General features: G+C 36.8%; 1 protein-coding gene across 1 annotated transcript; it reads left to right on the forward strand.

Moving 5' to 3' along the window:
* Nucleotides 1-14,435: 14,435 nt before the first annotated feature.
* On the forward strand, nucleotides 14,436-16,169 carry LOC129966423 (piggyBac transposable element-derived protein 4-like). The gene has a single exon (XM_056080845.1). The coding sequence runs from the start codon at nucleotides 14,436-14,438 to the stop codon at nucleotides 16,167-16,169; it is 1,734 nt and encodes a 577-aa protein (XP_055936820.1).
* Nucleotides 16,170-16,396: the final 227 nt, after the last annotated feature.

Raw genomic sequence — 16,396 nt, forward strand, 5'->3', positions numbered from 1 at the left:
GAGTCGAAGATTACACCTAAAAATTTAATCTCAGTGACAAAAGGAATTGTCTGGTGGTTCAATTTAAGTTTAGGATTTGAGTGAATTCCATGTCTGTTACAAGAGTGAATTGCAGCTGATTTCTTTGGAGATATTGTGAAACCATTCATTTCCCCCCAACTGTATTTTATTTATGGCTTCTGGAAGCGTCTTTTCTATAAACCCATGTCCTCTCCAGTTCAATGTATCTGGAAGTCATCCACGAATAGCGAACCATGCACACTTGATGGTAGATTTTTAATGATATCATTGATTTTTATAATAAATAAGATCACACTCAGGACGCTCCCCTGGGGAACGCCTTCGTTTTGATAAAAACTGTTTGATAAGACATTACCTAGTCGAACTCTAAAATTTCTCATTTTTAAAAAGTTTTGTATAAAAATTGGTAAATTTCCTCTGAGACCCATTTTATGTACATCTCTCATTATACCGTATCTCCATACTCTATCATAGGCCTTCTCCAAATCAAACATAAGGGACAGTAAATGCTTTATACTGACAAAGGCTTCTCTAACTGCAGTTTCTAATTTTAAAACGTTGCCTATAGTGTTTCTGCCACGACGGAAACCGCTTTGGAGTGGCGATAACCAATTTTTTGTTTCAAGTATATTAATCAGTCTGGAATTAACCATCCTTTCCAAAACTTTGCACAGACAACTGGTGAGTGCAATTGGTCTGTAATTACTTGGATCTTGTGGATCCTTACCTGGTTTAGCTACTGGTATAATTAATGCTCTTCTCCAAGAATGTGGAAATCTATGCTCTTGCCAGATTCTATTATATACTCGTAAAATACTTAACAAGGATGATTTATTTAAATGTATAATCATGTTTAAATTGATGTTATCAGGACCTGGTGAGGTAGCTCGAGATTTACAGTGGGCCACAAAACTGAGTATACACCTTAGAAACTTAGAGACTTTTTGTAATTACAAATTAAATATTGCTTTAAGATGATTGAAATTTTTACCTTATATACTTTAGTCTATACTTTACCGTACTATACTAATAAAATTGTTAAGTTTATTTATTTTTTACGAAAAAAAATTAAAGATCCGAGACGAGAGGAAAAACAACACCACAAAAATAAGTATACACCTTTATTAATTTCCTTTTAACGTACAAATTAATATTTTGTTGCATAACCTTTTGCTTGATATACAGCTTGTAATCTTCTGGGCATAGATTCTACTAGTGTTTTAGTGGTTTCAACAGAAATTTTAGCCCATTCTTCTCGTAGAACCTTCTTGAGAACTTCCTTGCTTGGGATTTCGTGCTCATGTACAGCTTTCTCTAATTGCGACCACAAATTTTCGATTACGTTTAGGTCTGGAGACTGGGCTGGAGTGTGTAATTGCTTCCTGCAATGGTACAACAAGTATAACTGCACAATCTTTGCTGTATGCTTGGGGTCGTTGTCCTGCTGGAATATGAAGCTTGACCCAAGCCCCAACTTACTGGCACTTTTTTTCAAGTTATCATTTAAAATCCCCAAATATACATGTTTGTCCATAATACCATCAATAAAAGCAAGCTCTCCAACTCCTCTAGCCGACATACAACCCCAAACGAGGACAGATCCACCTCCGAACTTGACTGTCTTAATGGTGTTTTTAGGTGCCAGTGCTTTCCCAGCTTCTCTCCATATTTTAAATCGTCCATCGCTTCCGTAAAGATTAAACTTACTTTCATCAGAAAATATTACAGTGTTCCAGAAAGAAATAGGCTTTAAACGATGTTCTTTGGCGAAAATCACTCTCTTTTGTCTATTCATATACTTGATGAGTGGCTTTCGTATTGGTGTACGGCCATGAAACCCATATTGGTGAAGGGTACGTCGAATTGTTTCATCTGAGATCTTTTTCCCGATTGTAGAGGACATCGATAAAGCTAGTTTAGAAGCACTCACCCTCGGATCTTTCTTTACTGAGTGAATGATCTTCCTCTTCGCTATAGTACTTAGTATTTCTTTACGTCCTCTTCCAGGAATATTGGCCACAGACCCAGTTTTTTTATACTTCTGTAGTATTTTTTGGACACAACCATGAGTTACACCAATCAACGAAGCGATTTCTCGAAGAGATTTGCCCTCTTTTGACCATTTTACAACCAATAAACGTTCAGATTCAGTAGTTTCTCTACGGGAGCTCATTTTACGATTTTTAATGAGAAAAAATACTATTTAAAACCGTTGAAGTGCAATAGACGTTTTATAAGTAGCAGCTACTCCTGAAACTCTTTAAAGAAAATTTGAAACTAAAAAAAGTGGTGGCAAAATTTACAAATATAAGAAGTGTGTACTCAATTTTGTGGCATGGTTTTCTATCTTTTCTTCGAATCGCTTAACTTTTTTCGTAATAAATAAGTTAACTATGGAATTGTGTTATTATTGGATGGTAAAGCATAGGTTAAAGTATCTAGGATAAAAAAAAATATCTATTTTAAATCAATATTTAATTTGTAATTGGAAGAAGTCTAAACGTTTTAGAGGTGTATACTCAATTTTGTGGCTCACTGTATGTAGAGCCCTTTTCAGTTCTGTAAAACTGAAATCGGAATTATATTCTTCGTCATTATGAGTTGTAAAATTTAAAATATTATTTTCTGCCTTTTTTTTATAACTTAAATTTTTCGGTATAAACCGTATCACTGTATACCTTAGAGAAAGTTTCAGCCAAAGTGTCAGCTATTGAATAATAATATCTGTTATTGTACAACCATTCAGAGTCAAAAAGGTTGTAGGGAGATTTTTATTGCAGCCAGAGACTTTCCTGACTTGATCCCAGAGTTGTTTAGAGCTAATTCGGTTGTGTATCGAGTTTACAAATAACATCCATGAATCCCTTTTACTCCTCCGTCGTATTCGTCGAGCATTTGCTTTTGAATATTTAAAGGTTATAAAATTATCCGTTGTAGGATATCGTCTAAATATATTCCATGCTTTTGCCTGTTTTTTATCAGCGATTTTGCACTCCCTATTCCACCAAGGTTTCCAATGTCTTGGAATCTTCCTCGAGGATTTTGGAATTGCCTTATGGATGGATAGCTGGATTTAGTGGCGCAAGAGCCATATTTGACTGTGCTGTGCTAGTCGTATGGTTAAAATATCTAGGGCGTTTATATGCAAGATACTGTAGAATTAAAAACTGATTAAAAAATTACAAGGCCATATCTTCAAACATTTTAAAAATTGGCAACGAATTGAAATGTTAAATAGAATTATAAAAACCAATTGCTTTTAAAAATTTAAAAAGATTTTTGTGGGGACGTTCCCCCACGAGCATTTCCATGTCCACTGTTGAAGCACAGAGAGAGAGAGTTTGAGTTTGTTTGAGGTTTTATGGCGCAAGAGCCATAGTATTGACCATACTGCGCCAAACAATGGGTAAACATTAAAACAGTAATCGAAGTGAATATGAGAAGCTAAAAAGTAAACAAGATTTAAATCAATGGATAATAATAATCCAGTAAGCTGAGCCAAACGGGCTGATATTCATTTAAAACCATTTTAATGTCATCGGAATGAGCTTTTTCACCGTGACAATTCCACGAAAGAAGGTTAATTGCCATTTGTTGTCTTATTTTTTAAAATTGTTTTTGATATCTGCTCCTCCCCGTCAGGAGACATGAAATCATCATCAGATGGATGAATTTTTATATCATCCTCCTCTTCAGTTTTCGACTCTTAACAGATCTTGTTTCGTAAGCGTGCGTTTTTTCACAGAACCTTTTATCTTCTCGTCCAATTTATTTTTAAAAGCCTGCATTCATGCTTTACGCATGGCTTTTGTTTCTTTAAAAGATGGCTTTTTTGGTGTCATTACCTTTTTATTGTTTCATGTAGGGATGCAAGATGCTTTGTTTGGAGCTAAGTTATCGACGGTATTCATCGGGCTGCTTTGAATATTTTCCTGACTGACAGCATTGTCTACATTTACCACTTCTATTTTAGAGATATTTAGAGGGTTGGGTCTACCATGGATACTTTTTGTTTTGGAGTTTGTGGATTCACTATTGTCTTTAACTGGTGATTTTTCTGGTAATGGATTTGGATTACCATTAGATGGGGTTTCTTTTTGGACCATTTTGGTTTTACTATGTGGGCAACAGCTGAGCATTGATTAGTAAGACACTTCAACAGTGGGCGTTCTAGATTTTACTAATTTTCGAGTTTCAGCAAAAGGGATATTTTGTGTCACTTTGATTGTTTGTATTTCTTTTTCTTCTATCCATTGAGGGCATTTACAAGAATATGAGGGATGGTCTTCTTTACAATTGCTGCATTTTGGTGCAGATGTACAAGATTTACTGTCGTGTCCTATTTCAGAGCAACGGCCGCATGTTTCTTTACCACGACAGGCTCCCATAGAGTGTCCAAATCTCTGGCATTTAAAACATCTTAATGGGTTAAGTATATATGGTTTAACAGGGCAGTTTAAGTATGCAATATGAACAGATTTGGGTGGTATATTTACATTAAAGGTTAATATTAGATGTTTGGTCAATATTAATTTGTCATTCCGTTTAATAGTTACTCGTTTTACTGACGTAATATTTTGGTCTTTCAGACATCCAAGAATTTCTTCAGAATCGTATTGAAGCTCTAGTTCTGATATTACTCCTCGAGATTAAGAGATTTATGAGGGTATATAGTAACTGCATGTTCTCCAATTGGTTTAAGGCTCTGTAATAATTTAATTTGATTAACTGGTTTCAATTCAATTAAAATATCCCCAAGTTAAATTTTTTTAATGGATTGAACTATTCCAAATATTGTCTTATGAATTAAAATAGGACAGACAGTTTTTAAATTACCTTCCAACTTTTTTACAATAAAATATTTTACTGTTATCACAGGTTGCTCCAAAGGAGAAGTTGACAGACAGTCGTCTCTGCCGGGACCAAAATTGCGGGAACCCATAATAGTCATATATTGCTCATCCCGGTACGATCCCGCCCACCTCGGAAAGATTTAAAAGATACATTGCGCAATTTATCAAATAGAAATACAAAAATATTACTAATACACATAGACATTTCAAAAATAGCTTTGTGTTTATATAACATACTACTGTTCTACATAGTTTTAAGAATCCTTTATTTTTTAAGATTAAAAAAGGCATTTCAATTAAATTCCATCTATTACAATTATATTACGAAGTATATATAGAAATTATATACTTCGGTTGAAGCAAAGCAAATATCAGAAATATGCTATTTAGAATTTCATAATCCAGTTCAGAGCACAAGAGATGCAACTACACCAGCCGCCTTGATTGGGAAAAAACTCCACGAATTTAAAATGATGGATTTAAGACGAAATCCGCTTTTTTTTTCTTTCATTTCTACTACATGCATTGATTTCAATTAGAAATAGAACCTCCCTTTGGAAAATGAAGCAACGTGAAACAAAGCATCAATGAATTACAACGTGCAGATTCAAGGGTTTTTTTTTTAATCCTTAACTATCTTTCCAAGACCAAGAATTTCATATATCGGGGCAAATGAAAGTTCTTTTTTCAAATGAAAGCAAAGCTCCAGTCTGCCTGACACGAAAAAAAGCCATTCAAATAAATAATAAAGCTTTGGCAGAAGGCTTTGAGTTTATGTGATCACCATTGCAGCAATTACTGGCACCAAGATTTTTTTTTCTTTGATGAAAATTTATTGAAGTGAATGGTCTTCTCACGCTTCATTCAGGTTTCAAAACCTGAGAAAAAATGAGAAGAGTGGGCACAAAATGAACGTTTTTTTAATGCCCACTACAATAATTTGTTACGAATTTTCATTTAGTAAAGAATTAAATGTAGAATTTTATGCCGATGTGGGGACTCATTCAAGCTTTCATAGAAATGAAAAAAATATTGATGTGCAAACAATGGATTCACGTGTTACTAAATATTTGGAATTTGAATTTTCTTCACGCTTTCCTTTTGAACATCATACGAACGTTTTGCCACAAAAAATATTTCTCCAACCTGTCTTCGTGAGGAAGAAATAAGAAAGGAACCAAGAAGCTATAAACAGAGATTAAAGGTGAAGTCTTTTTCGTAATACTCCGCCACATTTATTTTTCCCGATTTCTCAGAAATTGTGAGAAGTGAAGGTTCCAGATATCGAATCAGTTCTCCCTGCGACTAAGTGAGGAGAAAGACAATCATGAATCTTTGAAGAATAGAGAGAATTTTTTTTTTCTTCATGCCATGGCCTTTTTCTTAAATATTTTCTGGAATTTCTCTTTATTTTTGTATTATTATTTTATTATTTATTTATTTTTTGAAAATCAATCTTAGTAGATGGTTCTGACAGTAAATTATTAACACTGCAGTGAGTGTGAATATAAGAAGAGGAAAGAATAAACACTGGGAACAAGAGGAAATATATATTTTTTTTGGTGTATTATCCATCATAACAATTTGTACGGATTGTCTTAGAAAAGAAGACATTTGGAACTTATTAACACAAGAAACCCATCTTCTCGCCTTCATAGTGATAAAATGGCAATGAATCAAGTGCAATGAATTCGCAATTTTTTTTTATTGTAATGTCCCCTTTTGATTTCTTCCCAAGATTTCTTTCAAAAAATCAAGGTATGGTATGGGGTTTTGGTACGGCACCCCATTTAGGGCAAACTGTGCCATTCACAAAAATCAAGTATTTTGCTAGTAATAAGAAATTCTTATTTTTCAAGTTCTGAATAGGGAAACAAGGAATAGAATAAATTCAAAAAATGGTATTGTTTAGGGTTTTTTTTTTTCAGATATGTAAATGTTGCAGACAAGATATCATCGCTCCAAGTGACTTTCTGAGGAAAAAAACAAGAAGAGCGATCAGAAGAAATTTTTGTATTTGATACCATTGCGATAACAATTTGTTCCAAGATTTTTTTTTTTTATGTTTTTAAATTAAGACTTCTGATAATTATTTTTCAATCCATCTTAATGGTAAAATTTCACATGAACAGTATACAAAAACTTCTGCAAGCAAAGGCCAAAAAAAAAAAGTTTTTTTTTAAATGTTCACTGAAACAATTCATTAAGATGTTCTACTAAAAAAAGACATTTATGGAATTGGTTGAGTGTATGAGGCCTTCGTTACAGACCTTATAGTTATAAATTTGATTTAAAAACTATGTGAGTGCCATTTTTTTTAACCTTCTGCCATTTAATATATTCCGAAGATATCCTTCCAGAAATTGAACAAAATATTTCTCCCAGAGGTTGGTTGGTTGGTTGGTTGAGGTTTAATGGCGCAAGAGCCATGTTTGGCTAAACTGCGCCAATCAAATGGTAAAAATGGAAAGTATTTAGAAACTCGTGAATAAAAGATCAATCATATAAATGACTTAAAATCTAAAAAATGGAGAACTATATGCAAATTAAGATAACAAGATAAAAATTTAAGAAATTGTTAAAGATATTTTTAAAAAATCAATAGACAAATGATAATGTCTAAATTAGGGATATAAAATCATTGCAGTCTTTTGACATGATGTTTCTTTTTGTACTTGTCATGGACAGTGGTACTAATTGTCTTAGATTGAAATGTTTTAAAATTAACCCAATGAAATGGGCTATTTTTTAATTTTTCTTTAATAGTAAGATTATCAGTTGTTGTAGGGGTTTTAAATGTTACCGTTGGTTTTTCTTGCAGATCAATAACAGGGGAAGTTTCCTCAATAGTTTCGTTTGGATCATAGTCTATAGCGTCTTCAGCCACAGACGACCCGATATCATTGTCACTTTTGTTATTACAATCATCGTCTATTGAAATGTGTTCAGAAATCGCAGAAGATGGCAAATAATCAGTTTTATGAACAGCTTTAGAGTGATTTGTCACATGTGTTGAAGCAGATTTGTTTACTTCCATAGTAGCAGAAGTCGGAACCTGCATAGGCGAGGTTACCCAAAATTTGGATTTTTCTGATATTGATTCCTGTTGGTTTCCAATTGCGGTCTTCAGAGTTTTTTTATATTTCTTTTTCTTTGTTACTAACTGAAAATCAGGCAAATCATGTGAAGCTGACACAACATCACAGGGTGGAACTGACACACTTTCATTCTGAATAATACTTAGTTTAGTTGAATTAGAACTAGATTGCACGTCGGGAATTGAAACTTATTTTTCTAAAGCCAAAGAATCATTCGATATATTAAAAGATTTTGACTGCTTAGTCTTTATCTGAGATATGGAAGCATAGCTAGTGCCTGTGGGGGTTTGGGATTTCACAAGTTTCCGAGCTTCGGGGTAAGATATCTGATTTTTTATTTTTGTACTTATTACTTCTTTTTCAAGCAACCATGTTGGGCAATTTCTAGAATACGAAGTGTGTGCACCTTTACAGTTTACACACTTTTCGACAGAGTTGCATTGAGAACTGTCATGACCGACATCTGCACAATGGGCGCAGGTCAGTGTCCCGCAGCAAGAAGTTTTAGAATGCCCAAAACGTTGGCATTTGAAACAACGCAGTGGACTGGGGATATACGGCCTTACTGGAAGACGCATATAGCCCGCTTTAATATGTTCTGGCAGTTTTGGAAACCCAAATGTCAAAATCAAATGCTTTGTTTTATGGAGTTCGCCATTTCTCCGTATTGATATACGTCTTACATGACTCACCCCCTGGCTTTTCAATTCTTTGAGAATTTCTTCCTCTTCATCATTGAACATTTCTCCGCAGGAGATAACTCCCTTGGAAGAATTTAAAGAAACATGCGGAGAAACGGTGATTTGGATGTCAGCGAATGATTTCAATTTCATTATATGTTGCGATTGTTTCCGGGACAGAACTTCCACTAGCAAGTCTCCGGAACGAAGCTTCTTGATGCATTTTACTTCCCCGATATTTCCTGTGATGCTTTTTTCAACTAAGAAAGGAGATACTGAATGAAAAGACTCATTCGTTTTGGAAACTCTTTTTATGAGAAAAAAAGTTGGAAAGATAACTGAAATTGAGTTTTTTGAAACGATTTGTTGCCCACTGAAGGGAGCAGATTTCCGTTTGCCCATACGACATTGGTACAAATTCAGGCCCGACGGCACCGCCCACCACGGAGCCCAACAAGGGAAGGCAGCCACCGGCTCTGGCCATTCCCAGCCTCGGCGCTTACCTTGGTGCTAGCCGGAACCTATACGCTCGGAGTTACCCCCGGGGACAGTGACCACCCTTAACGCCAAGCCCAAGGAGTAACCCCTTCGCTTGATCCCTAGCAAACTAACCACTTAGGTGGTTAGCGACCAGCCGATTGATGCACAGGGGACCACAGTACACCACCCGTCTTTCAAATGGGTCGCCACGCACGGCAAACACGTGGGGTTTTGGCTGTCCATGAGAAGCAAGAAGCAAACAGAGCGGCGACAGCTTCTCATGGAGAGCTCCCTCGCTTGCCGTCGAGGGAAGGAAAAAATTAAGCAGATAGCAGAAGGCGTAGGGGAGTGGAAACATAAAGGGAGTATAGATCCCTGGGTACCTCGGGATTGGGACACCCGTACTCACCTAAAGAAGGTGAGCCCCTGAGGGGATTTCTCCCAGAGATGGAATCACTATTCCTGCCGTCTTGGCCACGATAAAGACAAAATTTAAGGTGCTTTGATAAGTGGATATAAAAATGACTCTAAAGGTGTTTTTTTTTTTTACGAAATATCCACAATAATAATTTTTTCTGACAGTTCAGAAGTTGACAGAAATAAAATTTCCAAACACAGAATCGGCGCTCCAAGTGTCTAATGAGGAAACAGTTGTTCAAGAAATGAAGAATGGATAGAATATTTCGTGCTTGTGCTGCCAATGCGATAATTATTTTCTGCGTTTTTTTTAAATCCATTTACTTAATGTTTATGGTATTAAGTATTATGCAGATTCTAAAGACTGAAAAAGAGATGAACACTAAACAGAAACTAATATTCAGTGGACAAAACAGGACATATTTTTATTCCTTTTATGTAGTGCCCACTACAGTAATTTGCTTTCAAATAAGAGCAAATATAAGTCATATTACCGCAATTCGATCTTTATCAGTTATTAATGCGTCAATAAAGGTAGATCTGTAATTTTTTTTGGATGTCAGTTTTTTTGAAGTCCTGATAGTAAAATATTTCAGTCGCTTCAATGTAAAATGGAAAGTTTTTGGAAGCTTCAAAAATAAGAACAGTGCAATACCTTTTTTTTTTTTTTTTTAATGCGCGATTCTAAAATATTCCTTTCAGGAACCGAGACAAGCAAATGTTCAGACATATTCTGTTATTCTTATGCAATTTTTAATGATAAATACTTGTTGATTTACGGATGCAATCATTTGTATCTTTTCATATTGAGAAAGTCAATGATGGCCTGTATTATTCAAACAAATGAAAGCCATTTCATGTGTACACGAAGACTTTCAGACAAAATCGCAATAGGTCAAGCAGCCCCACTTCGAAGGCATTGGAAAAAATATGAAAGTTCAGGCCATGGCAACGTATTGGCAGAAGTTATGGGCCTTTACTTAACCTCTAGGGGTTTGCAGGAACATTTGAATAATCCCTAAATTGTCCCTAGGTGCTCTAGGACTAAGGATTAATTTTTAAAACTCATTTATGTTTTTCTTAGTCCCCAGTGGATGTTAAAGAAAGTTAAGATCATTTCTGGTTCCTTCCGGGTTGGGAACACCTCAATTCCGCACTTGGGTAAGGAGGCGCAGTAGACCTACCTGGGGGTTCCCTTCACACTTACAGGTAAATCTAAAGTCAATACCTTAAAGTACCTTTCGCCTTAATTAGTGACCAACTAAGGCACCTCTAAAGCCCCAACAACGTTTGTTCTTTTTGAGCTTCCATCTCCTTCTCGATATCTATCACTTATTGGCCATTTCGAGAGCTAGATCTTAACTTATAAAGCCCGAAATTGCGGTTAGGGGATATATCAGGAAATGGTTAGATCACCCAGTCAATGGTTGAAAAAAGTCTTCTGGTCGGTGTATTAATAAATAATAAAGCAAAACAGCGGCAGCCCCTCAGGGGCTCACCTTCTCAAGGTGAGTACGGGTGTCCCAATCCCGAGGTACCCAGGGATCTTTACTCCCTTCATGTTCAAACTCCCCTACACCTTCTGCTTTATGCTGTTTTTTCCTTCCCTCGACGGCAAGTGAGGGAGCTCTCCATGAAAAGCTGTCGCCGCTCTGTTTGCTTCTAGCTTCTCATGGACAGCCAAAACCCCACGTGTTTGCCGTGCCTGGCGACCCATTAGAAAGACGGGTGGTGCACTGTGGTCCCCGGTGCATCAATCGGCTGGTACCTAGTCACCTGAGTGGCTAGTCTGCTAGGGATCAAGTGAAGGGGCTACTCCTTGGGCTTGGCGTTAAGGGTGGTCACTGTCCCCGGGGGTAGCTCCCAGCCTATAGGTACCAGTTAGCATTATGGTAAATGCTGAGGCTAGGAACATCTAGAGCCAGTTACTGCCATCCCTTGTAGGGCTCCGTGGTGGGCGATGCCGCTGGGCCTGAACCCCCATCAATATCGTATAGGCCGCAAAAACTTTTCTCCCTTCAGTGGGCATCTCGTAGCACCAAAACAATCTGAAAAACCATTTGATACTTTTTTATTGTCAAGCGAATTTCAACTGAAAAAGAAACTTTCCATTCCGTTTCACCATTTTTGGTAGAAAAATCTGTAACTGGAAGCATTGGAGAAGTTGCATCTGTTCGGAAGCTTCGATCGGGTGACTTTCTCGTCGAAGTGTCATCACGACAACAGTCTAATAAAATTTTAAAATTAAAATCTTTTGGACAAATACCGGTTTCTATTACTCCCCATAGCTCTATGAATTTCTCGAAAGGGGTTATTACCTGCGGGGAGTTATTTAATGTTACTTTGGAGGAAATTACCGAGAAGTTGAAAAATCAGGGAGTGACACATGTCCGTCGCATAGCAATCCGGCGTGATGGACAGCTACTTAATCCGAAGCACTTAATTCTAACGTTTCACACACCAAAACTGCCAGATTCAATTAAGGCCGGCTACTTGAAATTACCCGTAAGACTTTACATACCAAATCCTCTAAGATGCTTCAAGTGCCAGCGTTTTGGCCACTCAAAGACTAACTGCCGCTGGACTTTGACTTGCGCCCATTGCGCAGTAGCTGGCCACGAAAGCACTGACTGCAAATCAAAAGAAGCCTGTGTGAATTGTAAAGGGGATCATACATCTTTCTCACGATCTTGCCCTAAATGGAAAGTTGAGAAAGAAATTATAACAACTAACCCTTGCAACTTCTAGTACACAAACCAAACATGTTGTCATAGTCTCTACTGACTCCGATTCAGATCAACTCTCCAGTCCTAAAAAAGAAAATTCTGCCACAAAATTGAAGAAGAAAAAGGTATCCAAATCACAAAAAGCTTTAACCTTGAAGCTTTCTAAAAAAGGCAACCAGCTAGGGGCATTAAAATCAAGGCGTTCTCTAGCTCTTGATCTAGGCAAAGCTGTGATTGCTACTAAAGATTTACCCTCATTGTTTGGAAATCCATCTACCACCGAGCTTTTAAAAATCCATCCTTCTGATGAGGACGATTTCCAAATGAGTTGCGAATTATCAGCAACTTCCATTACTGGTATTGACAAAACCCCTCCTCCTGTTAATTAATGGTTTTTTTCGCTTCGTGGAATTGTCGCGGCATTCGGACAAAGCTAACTGACATTAAAGCTCTCATTAATAAATCAAATCCTGTTTGCGTAGCTCTTCAAGAGACATTTTTGAAACCAAATATTCACTTCAAATTAAGAGGTTATAATTGTGCAAGGAAGGATAACGAAACTGGTGCATCATTCTCTGGTGGAGTGTGCATTTAACCTCCAACTTTTATCCCAGTACTATCCTTAATCTACGCACTAACTTGCAAGCTGTGGCTGTGCAGATTCATGTCAAATCCTTAGTCACGGTCTGTTGCCTTTACTTGCCTCCAAATGAGGTTATTTCGCAGGACGATTTGAATACTTTGGTTGATCAGCTTCCAACTCCTTTCATTTTGCTTGGTGATTTTAACGGGCATAGTACTTTGTGGGGTTCGGATAGCACTAACTCCCGTGGGCGACAGATAGAACAATTCATTTCTGATAACTGTCTCTGTCTGCTCAATAACAACGAAAAGACATACTTCCATGAACCCACTCGTACTTTCCATTCCCTCGACCTCGCTATTTCCTCTCCGGCAATTTTTCCATTATTGAATTTGGCAGTTGAAAGCGATTTACATAATAGTGATTATTTTCCTCCTGTCATCTCTCATGATGATAATAGTAATTTGGTGCAAAGCCCACCAACATACATTTTCTAAAAAGCAGATTGGGCTACATTTACTAAGCTTGCATTGATTACAGAAGAAATGATTTCATTTGCCGATATTAGTGAGGCTGTCCAAAATGTCACTGATTGCATTATTAAGGCCGCTGATGCTTCAATTCCAAAGCGTACCCCTCTTCCACGCAAATTTCGCAAACCATGGTGGAATGATGAATGTCGTAATGCTTATAAGGAACAAAGAAAATATTGGGGTATTTTCCGCAGGTATCCTACCCCGGAAAATCTTGTTGCATTTAAAAGAGCAAGAGCAAATGCTCGTCGAATTCGGCGCCGCAGTCAAAAAGAATCTTGGGAAAGTTTTATATCCACCATCACTTCCAATACATCTAGTGCACAATTGTGGAAAAAAGTTAAAGCGGCAAACGGAATCTATAGAGAATTCGCTTTCCCCATCTTAAATACAGAAACGGCTTCATATTCATCGCCACTTGATATTGCAAATGTTATTGGAGAAACCTTCGCTGATGTTTCAAGCTCTGTTCCTAATAATCCGACTTTTCGTGCGATTAAGAGACAAGCTGAACAAGTGCCTTTGAAGTTTAGAACCCGCAGGGTCCTCTCTTATAACTATAACTTTAAGATAGTGGAATTAAGGAACGCTCTTTCTCGTACTCGAGATACTAGCCCAGGTGTCGACAGGATTACCTACAGTATGCTTCGGCATTTAGACGAAACCTCTCTTTTGCACCTCCTGCACTTGTTTAACAGAATCTGGAGTGAGCAAACGTTTCCTGAACAATGGTATGAAGCCATTGTGATACCTATCCTTAAACCTGGAAAGGTTCCTACCAATCCCTCAAACTATAGGCCAATTGCTTTAACCCGGCAGGACGCGCGCGGGGTGTTTTGGCACCCCACACCTGAAAATATTTTTCTACCTTCCCTCCCCATGAACCGAAGTGGTTGGGTCTATCAGTACCTGTTTCCAAGGTCACATTCCACAGATAGTTTAAGTAAACCGCAAATTTGGAACTATTTTTAGACTGTTAGATTGAACTGGGGTGTGCTGACACCCCGTGCGCGCGGTCGTGTTAGAATTTTTCAGTGCAATAGCATGGCTTCCTGCAGTCGTTCAGTTCGGTCTTTTCCTCGTTTGACTTATGATGAAGAAATGGAAAGAGTTCGGAAGTTATTAGAAGAGGTTTCCTCAGATGAAGAAACCATTGAAGAAGAAATAGAGGATTCAGATAATGAAGACGTTTTCAGCGAGCACCAGTCTGAATCAGAGGAAGAATGCAGATCTTCAGATGATGAAGTTTGTGAACAAACTAGCTTTTTTGTCGGAAAAGATAAAACTACAAAGTGGCAGAAAGAACCTTTCAGAAATCAGAAACGCATACCTGTACAAAATATAATCAAAAAACTGCCTGGCAATACGCAATTTTCTAAACATGTTACTTCGCCAATCGATGCTTGGAGACTGATATTTGATGATTCAATAATAGAAATGATTGTGAAATGCACTAATACTTATGTAGAAAGTATTTCTGGTAATTTCAAAAGAGAAAGAGATGCAAAACCTTTAGTAAAAGAAGAATTTTGCGCTTTTGTAGGACTATTATATATAGCTGGATTGCACAAATCTTCTCATGTGAATGTTAGAGACTTATGGGCGACAGATGGCACAGGATTAGATATTTTCCGTAAAACTATGAACTATAAGCGATTTCTTTTTATACTTCGTGTCTTGCGATTTGATGATATCAAAACTCGGAATGACAGACGAAAGATTGATAAATTAGCTCCAGTAAGAAACTTGTTTGAACATTTTATCAGGAACTGTCAGAAGTCATATCATGTAGGTGAATACGTAACATTAGATGAAAAACTAGAGTCTTTTCGAGGCAGATGCTCCTTTCGACAGTATATGCCAAAGAAACCAGCAAGATATGGTTTGAAGATATTTGCTTTGGTCGATTCTAGGACATTTTACACCTACAACATGGAAATATATGCAGGTCAGCAGCCAGATGGCCCTTACAAGACAGATAACAGTTCCTGCGAAATAGCTAAACGCTTGCTAGTTCCATTATACAATTCTGGAAGAAATGTCACCACAGATAATTGGTATACCAGTTATGAATTAGCCGAATTTTTACAAAAACAAAAAATTTCTATTGTTGGAACAATACGTAAGAATAGAAAAGTTATCCCGCCTGAATTCGCCTCGCATAAAAATAGAGAAGAATATACAACTCTCTTCGGGTTTCAAAAGAATATAATGATTCTTTCTTACATGACGAAAAAGAATAATTGTGTAAATCTTCTGTCAACCATGCATAATGATAATCACATTGACGAAAGTACAGGAGATTTAAAAAAACCGGAGGTAATAACATTCTATAACATGACGAAAGGAGCAGTAGATGTTGTCGATGAAATGGGAGGATCTTACTCTGTTGCTAGAATATCTAACCGGTGGCCTATGGTGCTATTCTTTTCACTGCTAAACATTACTGGAATAAATTCAAGGATCTTGCTGTTATCGACCAAAACCCCACCTGAAAAATTCAGAAACAGGAGGCATTTCTTGAAGGATTTAGCGTTTTCACTTTTAGAACCTCATATGAAATCAAGGCAAAAACAACAAGAGTTTCTGGATGAACCACAAGCAAAAAAGCAAAAATTAAGCTACCGTAGATGCTACTTGTGTCCAAGAGAAAAGGACAAGAAATCAAAAACTACGTGTTTGAAGTGTGAAAAAAATATATGTCGAGAACATTCAGTAATTGAAGCGGTATGTACAATCTGCAAACAATCTAATGTTTCTGATCCATGTACACCCTAATAAGTTTGAAAATTTAATAAATATCACTCTTTTTATTCACAATAATGCGTTAAGTTTCGATTATAGTGAAAATTATAAGCAAAAAAGAAAAAAATCTTTAGAGTCGATATCATTAAAAGTCCCTTCAACAAGAAAAAAAACAAGGTGAGTGTATTCATTATTTTTTTACATGAATTTTTTTTTCTATTAATCGTTTTTAAAGAAAAAGGGTATAATTACTATAAAAT

This window comes from Argiope bruennichi, chromosome 4 (assembly GCF_947563725.1).
Source record: "Argiope bruennichi chromosome 4, qqArgBrue1.1, whole genome shotgun sequence".
Classification (NCBI taxonomy): Eukaryota; Metazoa; Arthropoda; class Arachnida; order Araneae; family Araneidae; genus Argiope; species Argiope bruennichi.

Bases quoted from the DNA above. Each gene is read 5' to 3' on its own strand.
- LOC129966423 (XM_056080845.1), top strand. From the start codon at position 14,436: ATGGCTTCCTGCAGTCGTTCAGTTCGGTCTTTTCCTCGTTTGACTTAT.